Here is a 16,589-nt window from a genome sequence, read left to right on the forward strand (position 1 = left end):
GCTTCGTTTGCTGCTTGAAATGCACGTTTCACCCGGGAGGTTGGTTGGACAGGTTAGTGTAGAGCATATTATGGCTACTTGAACGTTTAGATGATGTCGAGGCTTATACGTTTTAGCTAAAGTTTCATTGAAAAAAGAGACCAAATGATGTAAGTAACTAAATTGTGCTGAAAAGGGTTTCCAAAATAAGCCTCAAAGTTTGACATTGTAAAAGCTAATCTGAATTACAAAGAAGTTGGCATTGGAGATTGGTTTGAAAAGTGATTATGAGCTGCTGAGGAGCTGATGATTCAAGATTGGATAAAGTTGAAGAGAAAATGTTATGCATAACAGTCACATACATCATAGAGTTAGAACCTCCAACAATGTTACTGTTTATTTTGTTCTTTCCAAATCCGTCCTGTGATCCGCAGCTTCAGCTCTTTCCTTTCTCCACCCGAAAAGAAGAGCGCCATGTTTCGTTGTATAATGAGGCCATCGTGGCTGTCTCGAACTTTCTTGTGGTTGTCCCGAATGCTTCGAGGGTTGCCCTCCCATATCAGCTTCCTCCCATTTCCACCCACCTCAAGGCTGTAACTGTAGTTTCGAGCATCCGTTTCGTCCCCCATGAATCGGAGAAACGCCATGTAAACCGGTGCCATACCCAGCTGAAAGGCTTCAAAATGAAGACAGAAATACTGCCCAAAACAGTGAAACACCTGAGCAAACCAAAAATAAGAGCATCAGATAGTTGTAAAATAACTGAGCTGAATCAAAACAACAGATACTCACAGTTAGCATCCATGTAGCATTTTCGACTTCGCATGGATTAGCCTTTACATAACGATGATTAAACGTGCATCCAGAATGCATGTCGACTTTGTGATCATCACGAAGATGAGAAACAAGGAAAGGAATATCCCCATCAACTGGACAGTCTGATCCAGCATAAGGGCAGGTATATGGTCTAAAGTAACAGGCAGACTCGTGTTTGAGTTTGCTGTAGTATGGCAATATCTCCGGGCACCCGAACGTGCAGAATTTACAAGCCAGTTTAAGCGATTCGGCTATTTTCTCTAATGCTAGACACCTGATATCGCCGAGCTCTTGTCTGCATGTCGGACAACGGTTGTCTACCCTTGTTTTACATGAAGAACAGAGGGTATGACCATTGGGGCACTGCACAATAAAATTGAATTCAACATACATTGTCCAATGCACATCCTAACTACTTCAGCCTTTAAAACTCACTTAAGAAACAGTCTGTTGTCAGCAAAAGAGATGCTCTGACCATTGGATTACTAACAAAAACCCTCCACAATATTCAATCTCATATGAAATAGAGAAAGAGATGATCTCAGTATTCATATTTTTAGCCACGTTGGTTGGCTAGGAGAACAAAATACTCTTTATAAGACCTCTTCTCAGCCGACATGTTTTGAAAAATCTTGAAGAAAAGTCCAAAGAGGGCAATACTTGCTAGCGGTGGGCTTGAGCTATTACAAAGCGCCTATGAACGGGGTAGGAACATAAAAATGAAGTAAATTCCTGTCAAATGCAAGGCCGATCCTGCAGCTAGGATAGTTGTGAGGATTCCCACTTCCCCAATTGATGATATTTAGCCTATAATATGAGATAGAGTTTCTGTATTCCTCCTCCTTGTACTCATTAAACAAACCCCAAAAAGGGCACAATTGATTTCAGTTTCTGAACGGAGTTGACTAAAGAACAACAAATGATAACAACATAATGGCTTTTCATTTTTGGTTATGAGTATATGGAACCGCAGGGCCTTAGGTAACAATTTTGACACATTGCAGACTGACAAACGAAAGGCAAAAGAATAACAATAACAATAGAAAAAAATAAAGAAAACATTACAAGAACCGATGGATCGACAAAAGGAATGGCCCCATTGAACAGAAGATCAATGTTAAGAATCTAAACCAACAAACCCAAAATTTCAGAATGAATCAAACAGATCAGAAACCAGTGATGCAAGAAAAGGGGGAAAAGGGGGGCATGGAAGGAACCTGATGAATTGGGGGATACATAGAATTGGTGCAGACGGGACATTCAAGAAGCTCGTGAACACTTGTGGTGGTGGGATTGTCGTTATTGTTGATCCGAGGCTTAGAAATGGAAGGAAACTGACAGTGACGTTGAAGGGTCTTATCCTCCTCGTCCATCACATCCATGGATGGCACGCCCTCGATGCCATCCAGCTCCATTTTGGCACAACAACAAAGAAAAACAATGAAATCTGCAAGAAGAACCGAAGGAGAATCAAAATGGGTTGATGGGTTTTGATGGGGAAGAGGTTTCCGCCATTAAAATGGCCGAATTGGGGGAAAATTTTAGAAGGGAATTGGGAGAATGGGAGAATGGGAAGAGATGAATGAAGAAGAGCGGATTGAAAATGGTTGAACAGAGAGATGAATTGGGTGGCTGAGATTACAGAAACAGGGAGAAGGAAGAATTAAGGTGGGATTTAGAAGGAGGGATTAGTTAATAATGGAAGCTTTTCCTTTTCTTTTTCATTCCCATTTTTCTGATGAGACAGAGATGTGGATGTGGATTGGGGTTATTGGGGATATTATAAATCAACCCAACTTCCCTTCCTTCTTTCTCACCTCTTCCTCTCCTTCTCACTTTTTATTATTTCATTTCCAACCATCACCCAAAACTATCCACAATAATCAACTAAATAACTAACCACAACCCTTAAATATTCTTAATATTCGTTCCAATTAAAAGTTGGGTTGGGCACATATAAGTTGCAACTCCATTTCTAGGCGGGTCAGATTGATCCAACTAAAAAAATTTCAACCGACAAATCTAGCCAAATTTTGTTGAATCCAACCCAACCCAACATTTGTGGTCTGGATTGGATAATATAGGCATGGTTAAGTTATATGAACATTACCATTTTATTGAAAATCCATATTTAAATCGTTAATTTAAAAATATTAAAAATAAATGTTATAAAAAGACTAAAATGGTTGAAAATAAAATAATAATAATAATTGCAATGATGAATACATTATCTATCCCCACCTTAATTTAGTCAACGAAAACAAAATTCCTTACACCTAAACAGCTCTGCCCCTAAATGTCAAACATTTTATTGGTCCGATTTAAAAATATAAAAATAAAATAAAAATTATAAAATAGAGTAATTTTCATGAATTTGACCAAATAATAATACCAATATTTAGTTTCTCTCTCAAATGATTGTAGTTGGAATAAATTTCATTTTTAAATTGTTTTATTTGAATTAATTATTTTTGTTAGACTTTTAATTTGTTACAAAAATTATATAATAGTAAGATTTCCATCTTCTATTTATTCTCTCAATTTCTTCTATTTTCTTTAATTTTTAAGCACCATTTTATCATTTTTTTTAGGCGAAATAATTATATAATTATGAATTTTATGAGACTATCATATGAAATCAATTAATGTTTAGTAAAATGAAATAAAATTGGGAATAAAAAGTAGGTGAGAGTGGTAGATGAGGTATACAAAAGGTATAGTGAGTTTTGTTAGGGTACAAATAATTGATGTAAGCAATAATAATGGGAGTGGGCAAAACATAGGTTTGGATGGAGGGTGGTGATCCAAGTTCAATTATGTGCGGGAGTGGTGGGGTAGGTGAGATATTCGTCTCTAATTCATTCCCAATAATTGTCGAACCCAATGGTAGATGATTTTGTTGTTTGTTTATTGTTTGTGGGCTTTTAGTAGAAGAGCACTTAGACTTAGACGATGCTCAATATTGAGAAAGAGCTAGTGTTGTAGTGCCAGTTCAAGGATGCCTATATAAGGAAGTACTACCCTGTGGTAGCTAGGCTCAAGAAACAGGTAGCTTTCCTTGAACTGAAATAGGGCGTGGAGACGGTCGAAAGTAAGACCTAGTGCCCAATATATTGGTAGGGTTTGTGTTAGTGCCGGTCAATTTAGAGAAAATGAAGATAGACCACTTTATTGCGAGTCTTAAGGACGAGATCTATATGCAAGCACTGTATAATGCTATATTGATGGTCATGTTCACTTGAATAGCCTTGGGAATCTAAAATAAGGTAATCATGTCTTGATAGACGACAATACTCGAATAGTGATCTTTAAACCCCCAACAGAGTAAAACGCCACATACGTAAGTCAAGATAGCACTAGGAGCATCACACGTAACTACAATTTTTTTTTTTTTTTTTTTGAATATTTGTATTAGATTATGTAAAGGAAAAAGAAGTAAGAAAGAAAAGAATATATTTTAGTGAAGAAGAATTTATAGAGAGAAAATAAAATAATGGGACAAGGTATTACTTCACCCCAAAGTTAATTACATAATTTCTCACTTCACAAGTAATGCTTTCCTTCTTCCATTCTTTATAATTACCAACTATTTCATATATTTTTAGATACTCAACTTCGTATTTGAATCTTCCAAAACCATCGATCATTTAGAGAAAACTAGAGATAAGTATTTCGAGTTTTAGCCTTGGTTTCTCTCCAAAACTATAAGATTTATGTAGGTTAAGTTATGATATTTAACATATTGTTTCGAGAAGGGTCTCACATATCTTTTATGAATGAACCTCGAGTCAAAATGCACCAAAATTAACATTTAATATATTTGATACATTAAATTATATTTAATCTTTTAAATATAAAAATATATATATATTTTATTTGAAGGGTTGAATTAATATTTAATAATTAGATATATTAAATTGAAAAGAGAAAAATATATATTTTTTGAGTGAGGTGATTTTGGGTTGTTTATTTAAATTTTTGTTTTAATAAAAGTAAACGTTATTTCTTAAAACTATATTTATTTATTTTTAAATGTGAAAAATAAATAATAAAAAATATTACAAATTAAATAAAAATTAAATAAATATAAGTATATTTAATGGTAGGGTAAACAAAATGTATTTTTTAAAATTAACAATGAATTGAGTTTGTTCTATTTAATACAATTACGGATTTGGATGGGTTTCATCAGATCTTTTTACTCATTTGGCTTTTTTACCGTATGGTTGGGTTGATTGAATTTTTTGGTTATCGAGCTTTTTGAACATTCTACTTTTCTCTTATTTAAACTAATTGTTTCTCCATATTTTCAAAAAAACTTTTTTTCATTTTAAATCTTCTAAAAGTGAAGATTGAGTTTACTATAAAGCTTATAAAAGAATAGTGTAGCGATTAAACTCTAAGCTCTCATTAAACTCTCTAGTGTTTAGAAACCGAGTTGTCATACAAATCCAATTCTATTTTTAGTTACCTAATACATCTTGAACTGTTAACTCAATATTTAAATTAAAGAACATTGATATTCACTGATTGAAATTTATGAATTCTTATGACCTTTTATTTTATTTCTTATAATATTCTAATTTTATTTGTTTCTTTAAGAATAAAATTTAGAAAAATAATATAAACAAAGGAATATAGTGTTTTGTTAAAATAAAAATAAAAAAACATATGGTTCTTTTAATCTTATTTGCTTCACTCAGATGTCCCATGGAATAAACAAAGGAATATACAAAATTTAATCCAATAAACAGTTTCATGTATGGACAGCCATTCCCCTTTAGACCCACAAGTTATTATGGAGAGAGAATTTACCACTGATTAGGGAATGCATCGCCATAGTTAGCACCTTGACTCAGTGTAAGCTGCCTCTGAGTTGAATCCCTGGACCTTATGCCTAAAAGCCTCTGTGATATTCGATCTTTTGTCAACGTCTTCTTACGCAGCATCAACGCAAGTGTTTTCTTCTTGTTCCCAGCCGATCCGCTCATTTCACCAGTTGTTTCCATACATTCGCCCAAACCAGAAGATCTTGATGTCGATGCCACTGCAGCGTCGCGCAAAACAGCTTCATTGTGCTCTCTAATCTTCGCAAGTTTGGCACGTTTCAGTGCTTGTTTGTCACGTTCTCGCTTCTCTGCTGCCTCTTTATCTCTGGCACGTACGTTTTTCACAGCCTGTTTCACTAACTTTTCAACGGATCCCATCTCTTGATCAGGAGGAGTTGTTTCATCCAATGAAGAGCTCGTGTCGAATGGTCGTCCTTCATCATCACGCGGCACAATAGGTCCATGAAATGGGCACACTCTTAGATCCCTTCTCTGACAAAGTCCTCCTTTTCTTAAAGGAGCACGGCATGGTTGAATTTCGGGTTGATCTTCCTTGTACAGTGAAGTCCGGACATTTAGTTCTGCAATTTTCTCTGCAGGAATTGTTGCGTCGTAGTCTACTCGACCCCAGTGACTTTCAAGCTCTAATCCTCGCTGGTTAGCCAGAATATCCATCTTGGAGTCCCAAGTATTTAAGAAAGAGCCCCATTCAATAACTGGAGCATCAGCTAAGAGCTTATTCCTTAGGGAGGGGGCTGAATCACTACTACCAACTTCGCCATTTTGCACCGCCTTGCCAACATGTGCCTCACTAATGGTTTCAGTGCCTGCATTTTTTATCACGTTGGCTGTTGGCGCCACAACAAGATCTTCATTTTTCCTTTCGTACGTAAAGGAACCTCCAATCATGGCAAGATCTTCTTTTTTCCTTTCACATGCAACAGAATCTCCATTCTCTGTTGCACCCACCGGACCTTCTTCCCAGAAATCTTCATCTTTGTCGTCATGGTTTGCACTCTCTGTAAAAGTACAACCCGATTCTTCACATCTCTTCTTCACTGCACATAGACTATTTCGTATGTCGATGAACTCCCTTAAGGCTGAATCCCTGAATCTTGTGTCCGTTGAGTCAACCCTAACAAGAACAGAAATCCACTCTTTGATGGAAACCAGATGTTTTGACATGAGCTTGTAAACCTCCCTTAATGCATCAAAAATCACTTTATTATCATTATTCTCATGAACTATTTCTCCTTCTTTCAGTGCATCAAGACGAATCTGTCTCAGCTCGGAAGGTCGAAAGTCTTCTGTGATGTCATCATCCAAGGGAATCATGGCTTTGGAATCCTCTTTAGAATGAACAATATCCAAACACTCCCTGATCTCGTCTAAAGTCGATTGAATCTCTTCCTTGATAGAAGAAAAATTCCCTTTCAACATTTCAAACTTGCTAAGAAGTATCTCTTTTGACCTTCTTTCTCTTTTCATTCTCTCTTGCTGACGCCGCGCTGCATTTGCCTGTATATTTGGAAACTTGAATCGAAGAATGTTCCTTAGGTAGTCATAACCTAATCTAAGCTGTCTGTGGTAAATACCAAAAGAATCGTTCCACTTCTCCAAAAACTCGATTGCCTTTGAACGTAATATAGATGCAACAGCTGCTGGTGCAGGAAGTGGCACATTTCTTCTGAATCCAACACTTAATGTCAACAGTTGATCCAAGTTCTCAACAACAAGGGATCTAAAAAGCTTTGATCTCATGAAAAGTTCATCAATTACCAGAAGTGAGAGATAGCGGACCTGCCAAAAAAAAAAAAAAAAAAAAGCTAAAAGATTCATATAATTCCATCATTGCTGTCAGGCTACTCCCTGTGCCTATTCTCTTCGCAAAGATTTGCAACAGCTCAAAAAGATGAAACATTAAGACAACAGTAACGAAGAGGACATTTGGTTTATTCTGAGTTCTTTAATTTTTCTTATACTACTATAAAAAGAAGACATATCAAGATAAATAACACCTATACCCTCAAATACGACAAACTAAAGATGTGATTACCACTTCTATCATTCCGAAGTTCCATTACCAGCCCAGTCTGTGAATGTTTGATTAATCCACCACACCGAAATGATGTGAAAGTTATCTTATTTATAATCAAATAAATTACAAGGATATGGAAATAGTAATAAATGGAAATAACAATAAATGGAAAGATACGTATGATAATAAGGCAAATATCTAATATTTGCCTTATAATAAAATATCAAATATAATATATATGGTAAATTATAATTTATTATTAAATATCCTTAACAATGGAAAGATACCTATGATAATAAGGCAAATATTAAATATTGGTCTTATAATAAAATATCAAATATAATATATATGATAAACTATAATTTATTACTAAATATCCTTAACACCCCACCGCAAGCTAAGCGTCAGATTTAAACGAACGTGAAGGTTGAATCTGAAAAATTCAAAGAGGTTGAGAAACATTTTTCATGAAGATGCTAACAACCCGGTTCTTGGCCATCAAAAATTGTAGAGGGATCGCCGCTCAGCGGCGATGCTGCCTTGGCTTCGGCGAGAATATGTCTAACCCATGAAGAGGGACTGTCGCTTAGCGACAATGCTGCCTTGGCTCTGGTGAGAATATTTCTAACCCCAAGAAGTAGAAGGGGAAACCTAGAGCAAGAGACAAAGACAATGTTGAAGCCGGAAGAGTCGCCACATTGGGCGAAGGAGCCAATTTTGGCGAGAAGGGCAGTCGGAAGAGTCGCCTCATCGGGCGAATAAGCCAATTTTGGCAGGAAGGGCGGCGGCAACTTGGTTGGCGAATAGGCCAGTGCGGCACCCAGATTCCGAAGGTAAATCTCTGCAAAAGGTTGATAGGTTTAGGTTAGGGTTTATGTGAAGGATGGAGGTTGATTGGGAAGAAAATGAGAGAGACTATATTGGCCAAGGGGAAAACCGATTTGGTTAGAAAAGGTGAGGTTGTATGTACAGAGTATGACGAAAGGTGATTTGAAGGTCAATAGGGTGGAGCCGAAGAGTAATCAATCGGCTCCGACTACGGCAACCATGAAGACTGCCCCTGCGGCGTCAAAACCAGCAGGGGTGGTGGAGAAGAAGATTAGAGGATTCAAAAGCCATTGAAAAGAAAGGATCGGGGTTGTTAAACCGAGAGGGCTCTGATACCATGTGAATGTTTGATTAATCCACCACACCTAAATGGTGTGAAAGTTATCTTATTTATAATCAAATAAATTACAAAGATATGGAAATAGTAATAAATGGAAATAACAATAAATGGAAAGATACCTATGATAATAAGGCAAATATTAGATATTTGCCTTATAATAAAATATCAAATATAATATATATGGTAAACTATAATTTATTACTAAATATCCTTAACACCCCACCGCAAGCTAAGCGTCAGATTTAAACGAACGTGAAGGTTGAATCTGAAAAATTCAAAGAGGTTGAGAAACATTTTTCATGAAGATGCTAACAACCCGGTTCTTGGCCATCAAAAATTGTAGAGGGATCGCCGCTCAGCGGCGATGCTGCCTTGGCTTCGGCGAGAATATGTCTAACCCATGAAGAGGGACTGTCGCTTAGCGACAATGCTGCCTTGGCTCTGGTGAGAATATTTCTAACCCCAAGAAGTAGAAGGGGAAACCTAGAGCAAGAGACAAAGACAATGTTGAAGCCGGAAGAGTCGCCACATTGGGCGAAGGAGCCAATTTTGGCGAGAAGGGCAGTCGGAAGAGTCGCCTCATCGGGCGAATAAGCCAATTTTGGCAGGAAGGGCGGCGGCAACTTGGTTGGCGAATAGGCCAGTGCGGCACCCAGATTCCGAAGGTAAATCTCTGCAAAAGGTTGATAGGTTTAGGTTAGGGTTTATGTGAAGGATGGAGGTTGATTGGGAAGAAAATGAGAGAGACTATATTGGCCAAGGGGAAAACCGATTTGGTTAGAAAAGGTGAGGTTGTATGTACAGAGTATGACGAAAGGTGATTTGAAGGTCAATAGGGTGGAGCCGAAGAGTAATCAATCGGCTCCGACTACGGCAACCATGAAGACTGCCCCTGCGGCGTCAAAACCAGCAGGGGTGGTGGAGAAGAAGATTAGAGGATTCAAAAGCCATTGAAAAGAAAGGATCAGGGACTCTGATACCATGTGAATGTTTGATTAATCCACCACACCTAAATGGTGTGAAAGTTATCTTATTTATAATCAAATAAATTACAAAGATATGGAAATAGTAATAAATGGAAATAACAATAAATGGAAAGATACCTATGATAATAAGACAAATATTAATAATAAAATATCAAATATAATATATATGGTAAACTATAATTTATTACTAAATATCCTTAACACAGTGAACGAGAGAGCGAACAAAATTAAGCACAAGTTACTGCTTTATGCTAAAGAATGAGGAAATATGCCTAATAGCCTCTAATACTTCTGATCTCTTAAACATTACTAAACTCCTCATTATGACCTTATCCTGATGAACAAGTCCAACCTATAACTGAGATTTAAGCCACAAACTAAACAAAAGCATCTTTCCACATTGAAAAAATATATACAACAAGCACATTTTGATAAAAGCATATACCTCGCAGTCACGGTCAAGAAATAATTTTACAACATGTGTTAAGTTAAAGAAGAACCGCAGAGAGGCAGTACAAAATGATGCATCACAATTTACAAGTTGGGTGGCCAGAACATCAAAATTTAATTCTTCACTCAATTATGACCTACAGTGCTCACAATTTTCTCAGAACACATTATTCCATGGAAAAGATGCAGGCTGTCAATCCAAGCACTGTTATGAACTATCGACTGCAGCAACTAAGCCTATTCCTTAAGAGTATAGAGAAGAAACCCTTTTGTTTGAAGGAGATTTATCAGTCTTTGCTTAGGATAATTGGGTCTATTACGCCAAACTTCAATTCAATTCCAAGGCAAAGAAAGTTCCGAAACGATCAAATACAAACTTCAGGTTAAATCACCAATAATGAACGCTTATTACCATAAAATAAGTCGGAATCGACGAATTGAACTCAAGAATATAAAATCGAAACTGAAATTTGAAAGAAAAAGATTAGACAAGAAACCTGAGAATGGTCGCGCTTCATAAGGTCCATAAGAGTTTGGGCGGCGACTCGGAGCTCAGAGTCGGAAGACCGAACAACCGATTTGATGGCCTTGAGGAGGCGAGGATGGACCTCGGAATCAGTGGAGTTGGTAGCCTTCTGGATCAAAACCCTAACCTTAGCTCCGTCTCCTCGGTCTTGCTCCATGATCATTGGTCAAACAGAGACATCGTCCTGATTTTCCAAAAGCGGTAATATATATATATTGCTTCACACTCGGGTCGGGTACAGTAGAACCACATCGGCGCCACCGCCACCCTGTGATGCAAATCGAAGGGCAAGAAAAGATTCGAGAATTTGCCGGCGTGGTTGAATCGGATAAGAAGGGATAAATGGATCAGAAATCATGTAGCCTTGAGATCTGAGGCTGCGATCTTAATATGAACAACTTTGGTCTTCAATTCCATAATCCATTTGGTGGAGAGATCTTCTTCCAATTGAAATTGTTCATCCATGGGTGAGGCAATGGAAGGGAATGGATGGAGATAGTTTGGAGGTAGGGATTCGAATGGGAAGGGGAAGGGAAGCTTTATTTGCTTCCCAATTTGGTTTTGATTTTGGTTAATTTGTTCAACATCTCGCCCTCTCCGTTCATTAGTATGCCTCTTTAATTCCCACTTGCTGATTTTTAGTACATAATTATTTAGTTTTAATTTTTAGCTATATTTTTCTTTTTTAAAAAGAAGAAAAATCAAATTTAGTGACTAATTTAAAGTTATAAAAAATGATATGAAATATAAAATTGAAAATTTCGCGGAGAGAACTTATATCTCAGTAGTACATCATCGTAACATATCAATATTAGACAATGATGCTATCACCGTTTGTTTCATAGATCCTAACATATGAATATCATAACTTTGAAAACAATTTTCAATTTTAATTCCAAATGCTTACGATTGGATTCAAATATCAAAACCTTGATTTCCTCCCCAGCCATATTAACACTTGAGAATTCGATCCAACAATTTTGTTGAAAAATAAAGTATAGGTGTCTTACCCTAGTAATACTACTAATACAACACATTTATAATAATTACAAAGAAAATTTGATTCAAATCCCTCGTGTGGATACATTTGAGTGAGCTATTAAAACTATAAATTAAGAAACTATGAAAACTCTCGACCTTCCGAACTAAGGAAATCTGTTGTTCACATATCAAACAATAATCACAGTTATGCCTATTCAAGACGTGTTGCCTATGGCCACGTGTTGAATGTCCTAATCATGCTTGTTCATGCTTGTCCAAGACGTGTTGTCCACGACCGCATGTCCATTCCAAACCCCCTTTTTATATGCATTCATCTTAGATAGATCTTTATTATTTCATGTTGTGTCAATACAATGATGTATGATCGGTTAACAAAATAATATCTACACTCGTCATAGCTAAAATACCCAAAATGGTACTCTAAGAAGATGTGATCAGTTGTCAATTCTTACTACTCGGGTTATATGATATCAAAGTCGTTGTTGTATACTCACTTTTTGCTTATAACATTGTTTTCAATATACTTCCTTGCTCACATTTTCCAAAATATTTCTTTCAAACGTGACTCAAAGCTAAAGCATACGTCGATATTGTCCACAAAATTTGAATTTCACATGGCTAACTCACATGGGTTAGTAGATAACGCATAGGTGTAGAGCTAAAAAAAGAAGAAAAAAAAAAATCATGGAATGAATTATCAAGTTCTGATCTCTCTGTTCCCCTTTTCTTATTCCTGTACTCCGAGGGCCGAACATACAAGAACAGGAAAATTACTCGATCAAGTAAATTAGACCGATTTTTAAATACTTATTCACAAACAAATTAGATCCCATTCTTACAGGAAGACTATAGAAAATTGCAATAGAAATGAAAAAAACAATTAAGTCCAATGTTAACAGGAAAGTCAAGAACTGTTCTTGTCACGCATGATTGAAGCTTTTTCATACCTCGCTTTCTCAATCTCTCTCCCTAGAAAATCCAAAATTGTATCCGTGACATGGTTCGGGGAACAGCCCGAATCCAGCATCATCTTCAAATATTTGTAAGCGTCCTTAAACCGACCTGCTTTGCTGTGAACTTCAATAAGTGTATTAAAACTGACAACATCTGGGTATATCCCACTGCTCCTCATTTGCTCAAAAAGCTTATTTACATCATCCATTCGACCTGCCTTCCCCAGCGCATTCATCAACGTGTTGTACATTACGATATCGAGATAGCCACCCTGCTCCATTAGCTTTTCCAGAACCGAACTTGCAAGATCTGCTCTACCCATCTTCCCGAGTCCTTGAATTATCAAATTATACGTGGCTATATCAGCTGGACATACCTTCTCGCCCATTTCGTTAAATATACCCCATGCCTGGTGAAAGTATCCCTTCTTCACAAATGCACTCAGCATTGAATTGTAAGTGTACCTCACTGGGTTCACACCCATATCACTGAAGATGTCAAACAATTTACAAGCTAAGCTCAATTTTCCCTTTGCTAGAAAAATAGACAAAAATGTATTGACCATATCGATATCGAATGAGTTGTTCCCTTTTGATTGAACTCGTTGCCCAGGACTAAGAGAGAACAGTTGCAATGAATCACCTGTAGACTTAGCACGATTAGCCAAGAGATCTACATGTGGGGATGATGACCAATTGTCATCATCTTTTTCTTCTGTGTTTTCGGAAATATCATCAACATTAACTTTAGCAACAGAAGCAGCTCTTGAACTTATAATCTCACTCAGATCCTCCTTTGGAGAAAACAGAGGCGAGTAGTCTTTCCTTTTATTTTTCTGATACTTCACTGAATCTTCCATATTGGCCTTCCATTTCAGCACATTGGGGACCAAATCACCTTCTCTAATGTGCTTCATGAGCCTCTCTAACCCTTCCCACTGGCCTTGCTTGTACATTGCAATCAACAAAGATGTTACAGTAACAAGATCAATAACAAAGCCTCTCGCTTCCATTTCTTCAACCAATTGTAGTGCTTCCTCAAGCAGTCCCTCTTTACACAGTTGCAGTATAATGATGCTGTAAGTAACACCATCAACAAATTGACCCTTTTTCTTCAAATCACAGAATAAAGAGTAGCTAGCTTCAGCTCTTCCATTCCTAAATAATCCATCAATTAGAATATTGTATGTCCAAGGAGAAGCTCTAACACCGTCTTGCACCATTTTATCAAAAAATTGACATGCTTCAACAACTCTCCGAGCCTTAAATAACCCATCAAGGAGAGAATTATATACAATGGTATTTGGGACAAATCCATTGTACTCCATTTCATTAAAAATCGCGGTAGCATCGTCCATTCGGTAAGATTTACAGCAACCCTGAATTATAAGACGGTATGTGAAGGCATCAGGCTCATGACCTGACCCTTTAAGTTCCTCCCACACAATAAGTGCATCGTTTACCTTCCCTACCAAACAGAGCACATGAATAAGGCTATTATATGTACACAAATCTGGACCAAAAGACACCGAAACTAAGCTCCTTTGCTTCATTTCTTTGAACAGGGCAAGAGAAGTATCCAGATAACCCCAACATCCAAAAGCATGAATGCATATATTATAACCGCAGACATTAAACTCAAAGCTTCTAATTGTTCTAAGCTTGTCAAAAACCATTTTGAACTCAACCCTCATGTCAGATTTCCTAAGAGCAACCAACAATTCATTACAAGCAAGTGCATTAGGCAAGAAGGAAAAACTAGGTACAGCACTACCTTCTTGCCCTCCAGTACTAAAAGCATCAAAGAGCTTAAAGAAAATTGACAAGGCCAAACCCACCTGGTTTTTCCTGACGAGAGCGACGAGAACAGAGTTGTACGTGTTAAGTTCCAAGCTAGTTCCTAACTCTTCCATATGGTCTAAAATTTCAAGAGCAGCATCGAATTTACCAGACCTGATAAACGCATCGAGAAGGACCTTGAAAGTGTGAGAATCAACATCAACACCGTCTCGCTTCATCGAGGAGAGTAAAAGGGGAACCTCATGGAAGTATCCGGAGCGACAGAGGATACGGAAGATTTGAGAATATGTGGAGGCTGAATGGCTGAAATTAGGGCTGAGAGAGCACCATTTGAAGAAATCGAGCTTATTCGAAGGATGAACAGATCTGCTACGGAGAATTTGGAGGAGGAGAGGCTCCGATATTGAAAGTGATTGGTGTTGAAGGGTTCGAGTACCTGATTCCGATAGGGTTTTGGTGATGGAAGCAACGAGGAGGAGGTCGGCCAATCGAGACAGAGTAGGCGTTGCCCTTGATTCCATAGCAACGAAACCACCAATTCCATGGCGCATTGCATTTGCATTTCTAATGAAAGATTCAGAAATCCTTCAAAATTGGATAAATGAATCGGCAAGACGAACAATAGGAAGAGATGTTATAGCCTGAGATTTTTAAACCGGTGACCCAAATTTCATTGTCCAAGTTTGACCATTGTTTGAAAACAATGAAGTACAACATTTTGTTGGCTTCACAAATCACTTATTATTGTGTAGATTCTATAGTATCAAGTTTATGAATCACTCATTTTAATTTGGTCTCGAATGCGAAAGCCTAATAAGGAAGTCCAATGCTAGAAGATATTGTCTGCTTTAATCCGTTACCTATCGTTGTCAGCCTACGGTTTTAAAACGCATCTATCTACTAGGGAGAGGTTTCCACTCCCTAATAAGGAATGCTTCATTCCTCTCTCCAACCGATGCGGGATCAACAAGCCCACTGCTAGCAGATATTGTCTGCTTTGGCTCGTTACGTATTGTTGTCAATCTCACGTTTTAAAACGCCTCTACTAAGGAGAGGTTTCTACAAGGAATGCTTTGTTCCCCTCTCCAACATATATGAGATCTCACAATCCACCCCCTTGAGACCTAGTGTCTTGGTCATATTTGTCCAAGGCGTGTTGCCCATGACCGCATGCCCATTACAAGTCAAAACTATTGTCTTGTATCACTTTATCACTTTCCGCTTTCATGACATATAATTTTTTTTCTTTATTTTTCTAGGTGTACGACGTTTTAGTAGAATCATGTATACGCCTAGTAGATATGAAATGCCTCAAAATGTACTATGCGAGGTGTGACTAGTTGTCAACTCCTCTCCGTGATTTTGTATGACTTTTTGGCGAAATCACGTCTAGGCCTGCCAGATCTAATTGTCTCAAAATATACTATAAGGGATGAGACTAGTTGTCAAATTCTCCCTACCTGAAAAGATATATGTTTTGTTTTGCTTGTATTTAACATTTCTTTCAATCTCTCTAAACCTTGCTTTCAAAATCTCTCTACTTACGTTTTTTAAAACCTTCTTCTCAAATCGAGGCCAGAGGCTTGAGCATACGTTACTCGGTTGTAGGCGATGTGATCCTAAGTTTACTCGACTCACCTAGTACTGAGAGTGAGTGTCGCACAATCGCCAAATCCACTGCCAAGAAAAAGGTGATTGTGACTCAAAGCGTCCTCATTGGCACACCGCCTGCTGTTTGGCTTTGATACAATTTGTAATAACCCAAGCCAACAGCTAACAAATATTGTAATAGTCCAAAAATAAATAAACAAACAAACAAATAAAAAAAAACTTTATAAAAAAAATAGTTAAAATAATAATTAATTAATTAATTAAAATTTAAATTTAAAAAAAAAAAAAAAAATCCCTACCTTTCTCCACTACCCTCTCATCTCATCCCTTCTAGCAATTAACTCTCCTCAACCCATCCTTAAGTCAACTGCAAAAAAAAAAAAAAAAAAAAAAAAAAAAAAAAAAAAAAAAAAAAAAAAAAAAAAAAAAAA

The 16,589-nt window shown here is 37.2% G+C and overlaps 4 protein-coding genes across 4 annotated transcripts in view; all 4 read right to left on the reverse strand.

Annotated features, from left to right (window-relative positions):
• LOC111488654 (probable inactive purple acid phosphatase 29) overlaps positions 1-16,589 on the reverse strand; it is a 421,893-nt gene that overhangs the window by 169,854 nt on the left and 235,450 nt on the right. The gene's annotated exons all lie outside the window — the stretch shown is intronic.
• Positions 146-2,582, reverse strand: LOC111488681 (E3 ubiquitin-protein ligase SINAT3-like). The gene is made up of 3 exons (XM_023136572.1): positions 2,013-2,582; positions 772-1,158; positions 146-698 (listed from the first exon to the last, which is right to left on the reverse strand). The coding sequence occupies exons 1-3, from the start codon at positions 2,208-2,210 to the stop codon at positions 369-371; spliced, it is 915 nt and encodes a 304-aa protein (XP_022992340.1). The 5' UTR covers positions 2,211-2,582; the 3' UTR covers positions 146-368.
• LOC111488590 (UV-stimulated scaffold protein A homolog) lies at positions 5,447-11,389 on the reverse strand. Its single transcript, XM_023136419.1, has 2 exons — positions 10,764-11,389; positions 5,447-7,424 (listed from the first exon to the last, which is right to left on the reverse strand). Exons 1-2 carry the CDS (start codon positions 10,953-10,955, stop codon positions 5,607-5,609), a joined length of 2,010 nt encoding a protein of 669 aa, XP_022992187.1. The 5' UTR covers positions 10,956-11,389; the 3' UTR covers positions 5,447-5,606.
• LOC111488557 (pentatricopeptide repeat-containing protein At4g01570) lies at positions 12,480-15,231 on the reverse strand. Its single transcript, XM_023136351.1, has one exon. It carries the CDS (start codon positions 15,096-15,098, stop codon positions 12,699-12,701), a length of 2,400 nt encoding a protein of 799 aa, XP_022992119.1. The 5' UTR covers positions 15,099-15,231; the 3' UTR covers positions 12,480-12,698.

The sequence above is a fragment of the Cucurbita maxima genome, unplaced genomic scaffold (genome assembly GCF_002738345.1).
Source record: "Cucurbita maxima cultivar Rimu unplaced genomic scaffold, Cmax_1.0 Cma_Scf00013, whole genome shotgun sequence".
In the NCBI taxonomy this organism is placed as follows: domain Eukaryota; kingdom Viridiplantae; phylum Streptophyta; class Magnoliopsida; order Cucurbitales; family Cucurbitaceae; genus Cucurbita; species Cucurbita maxima.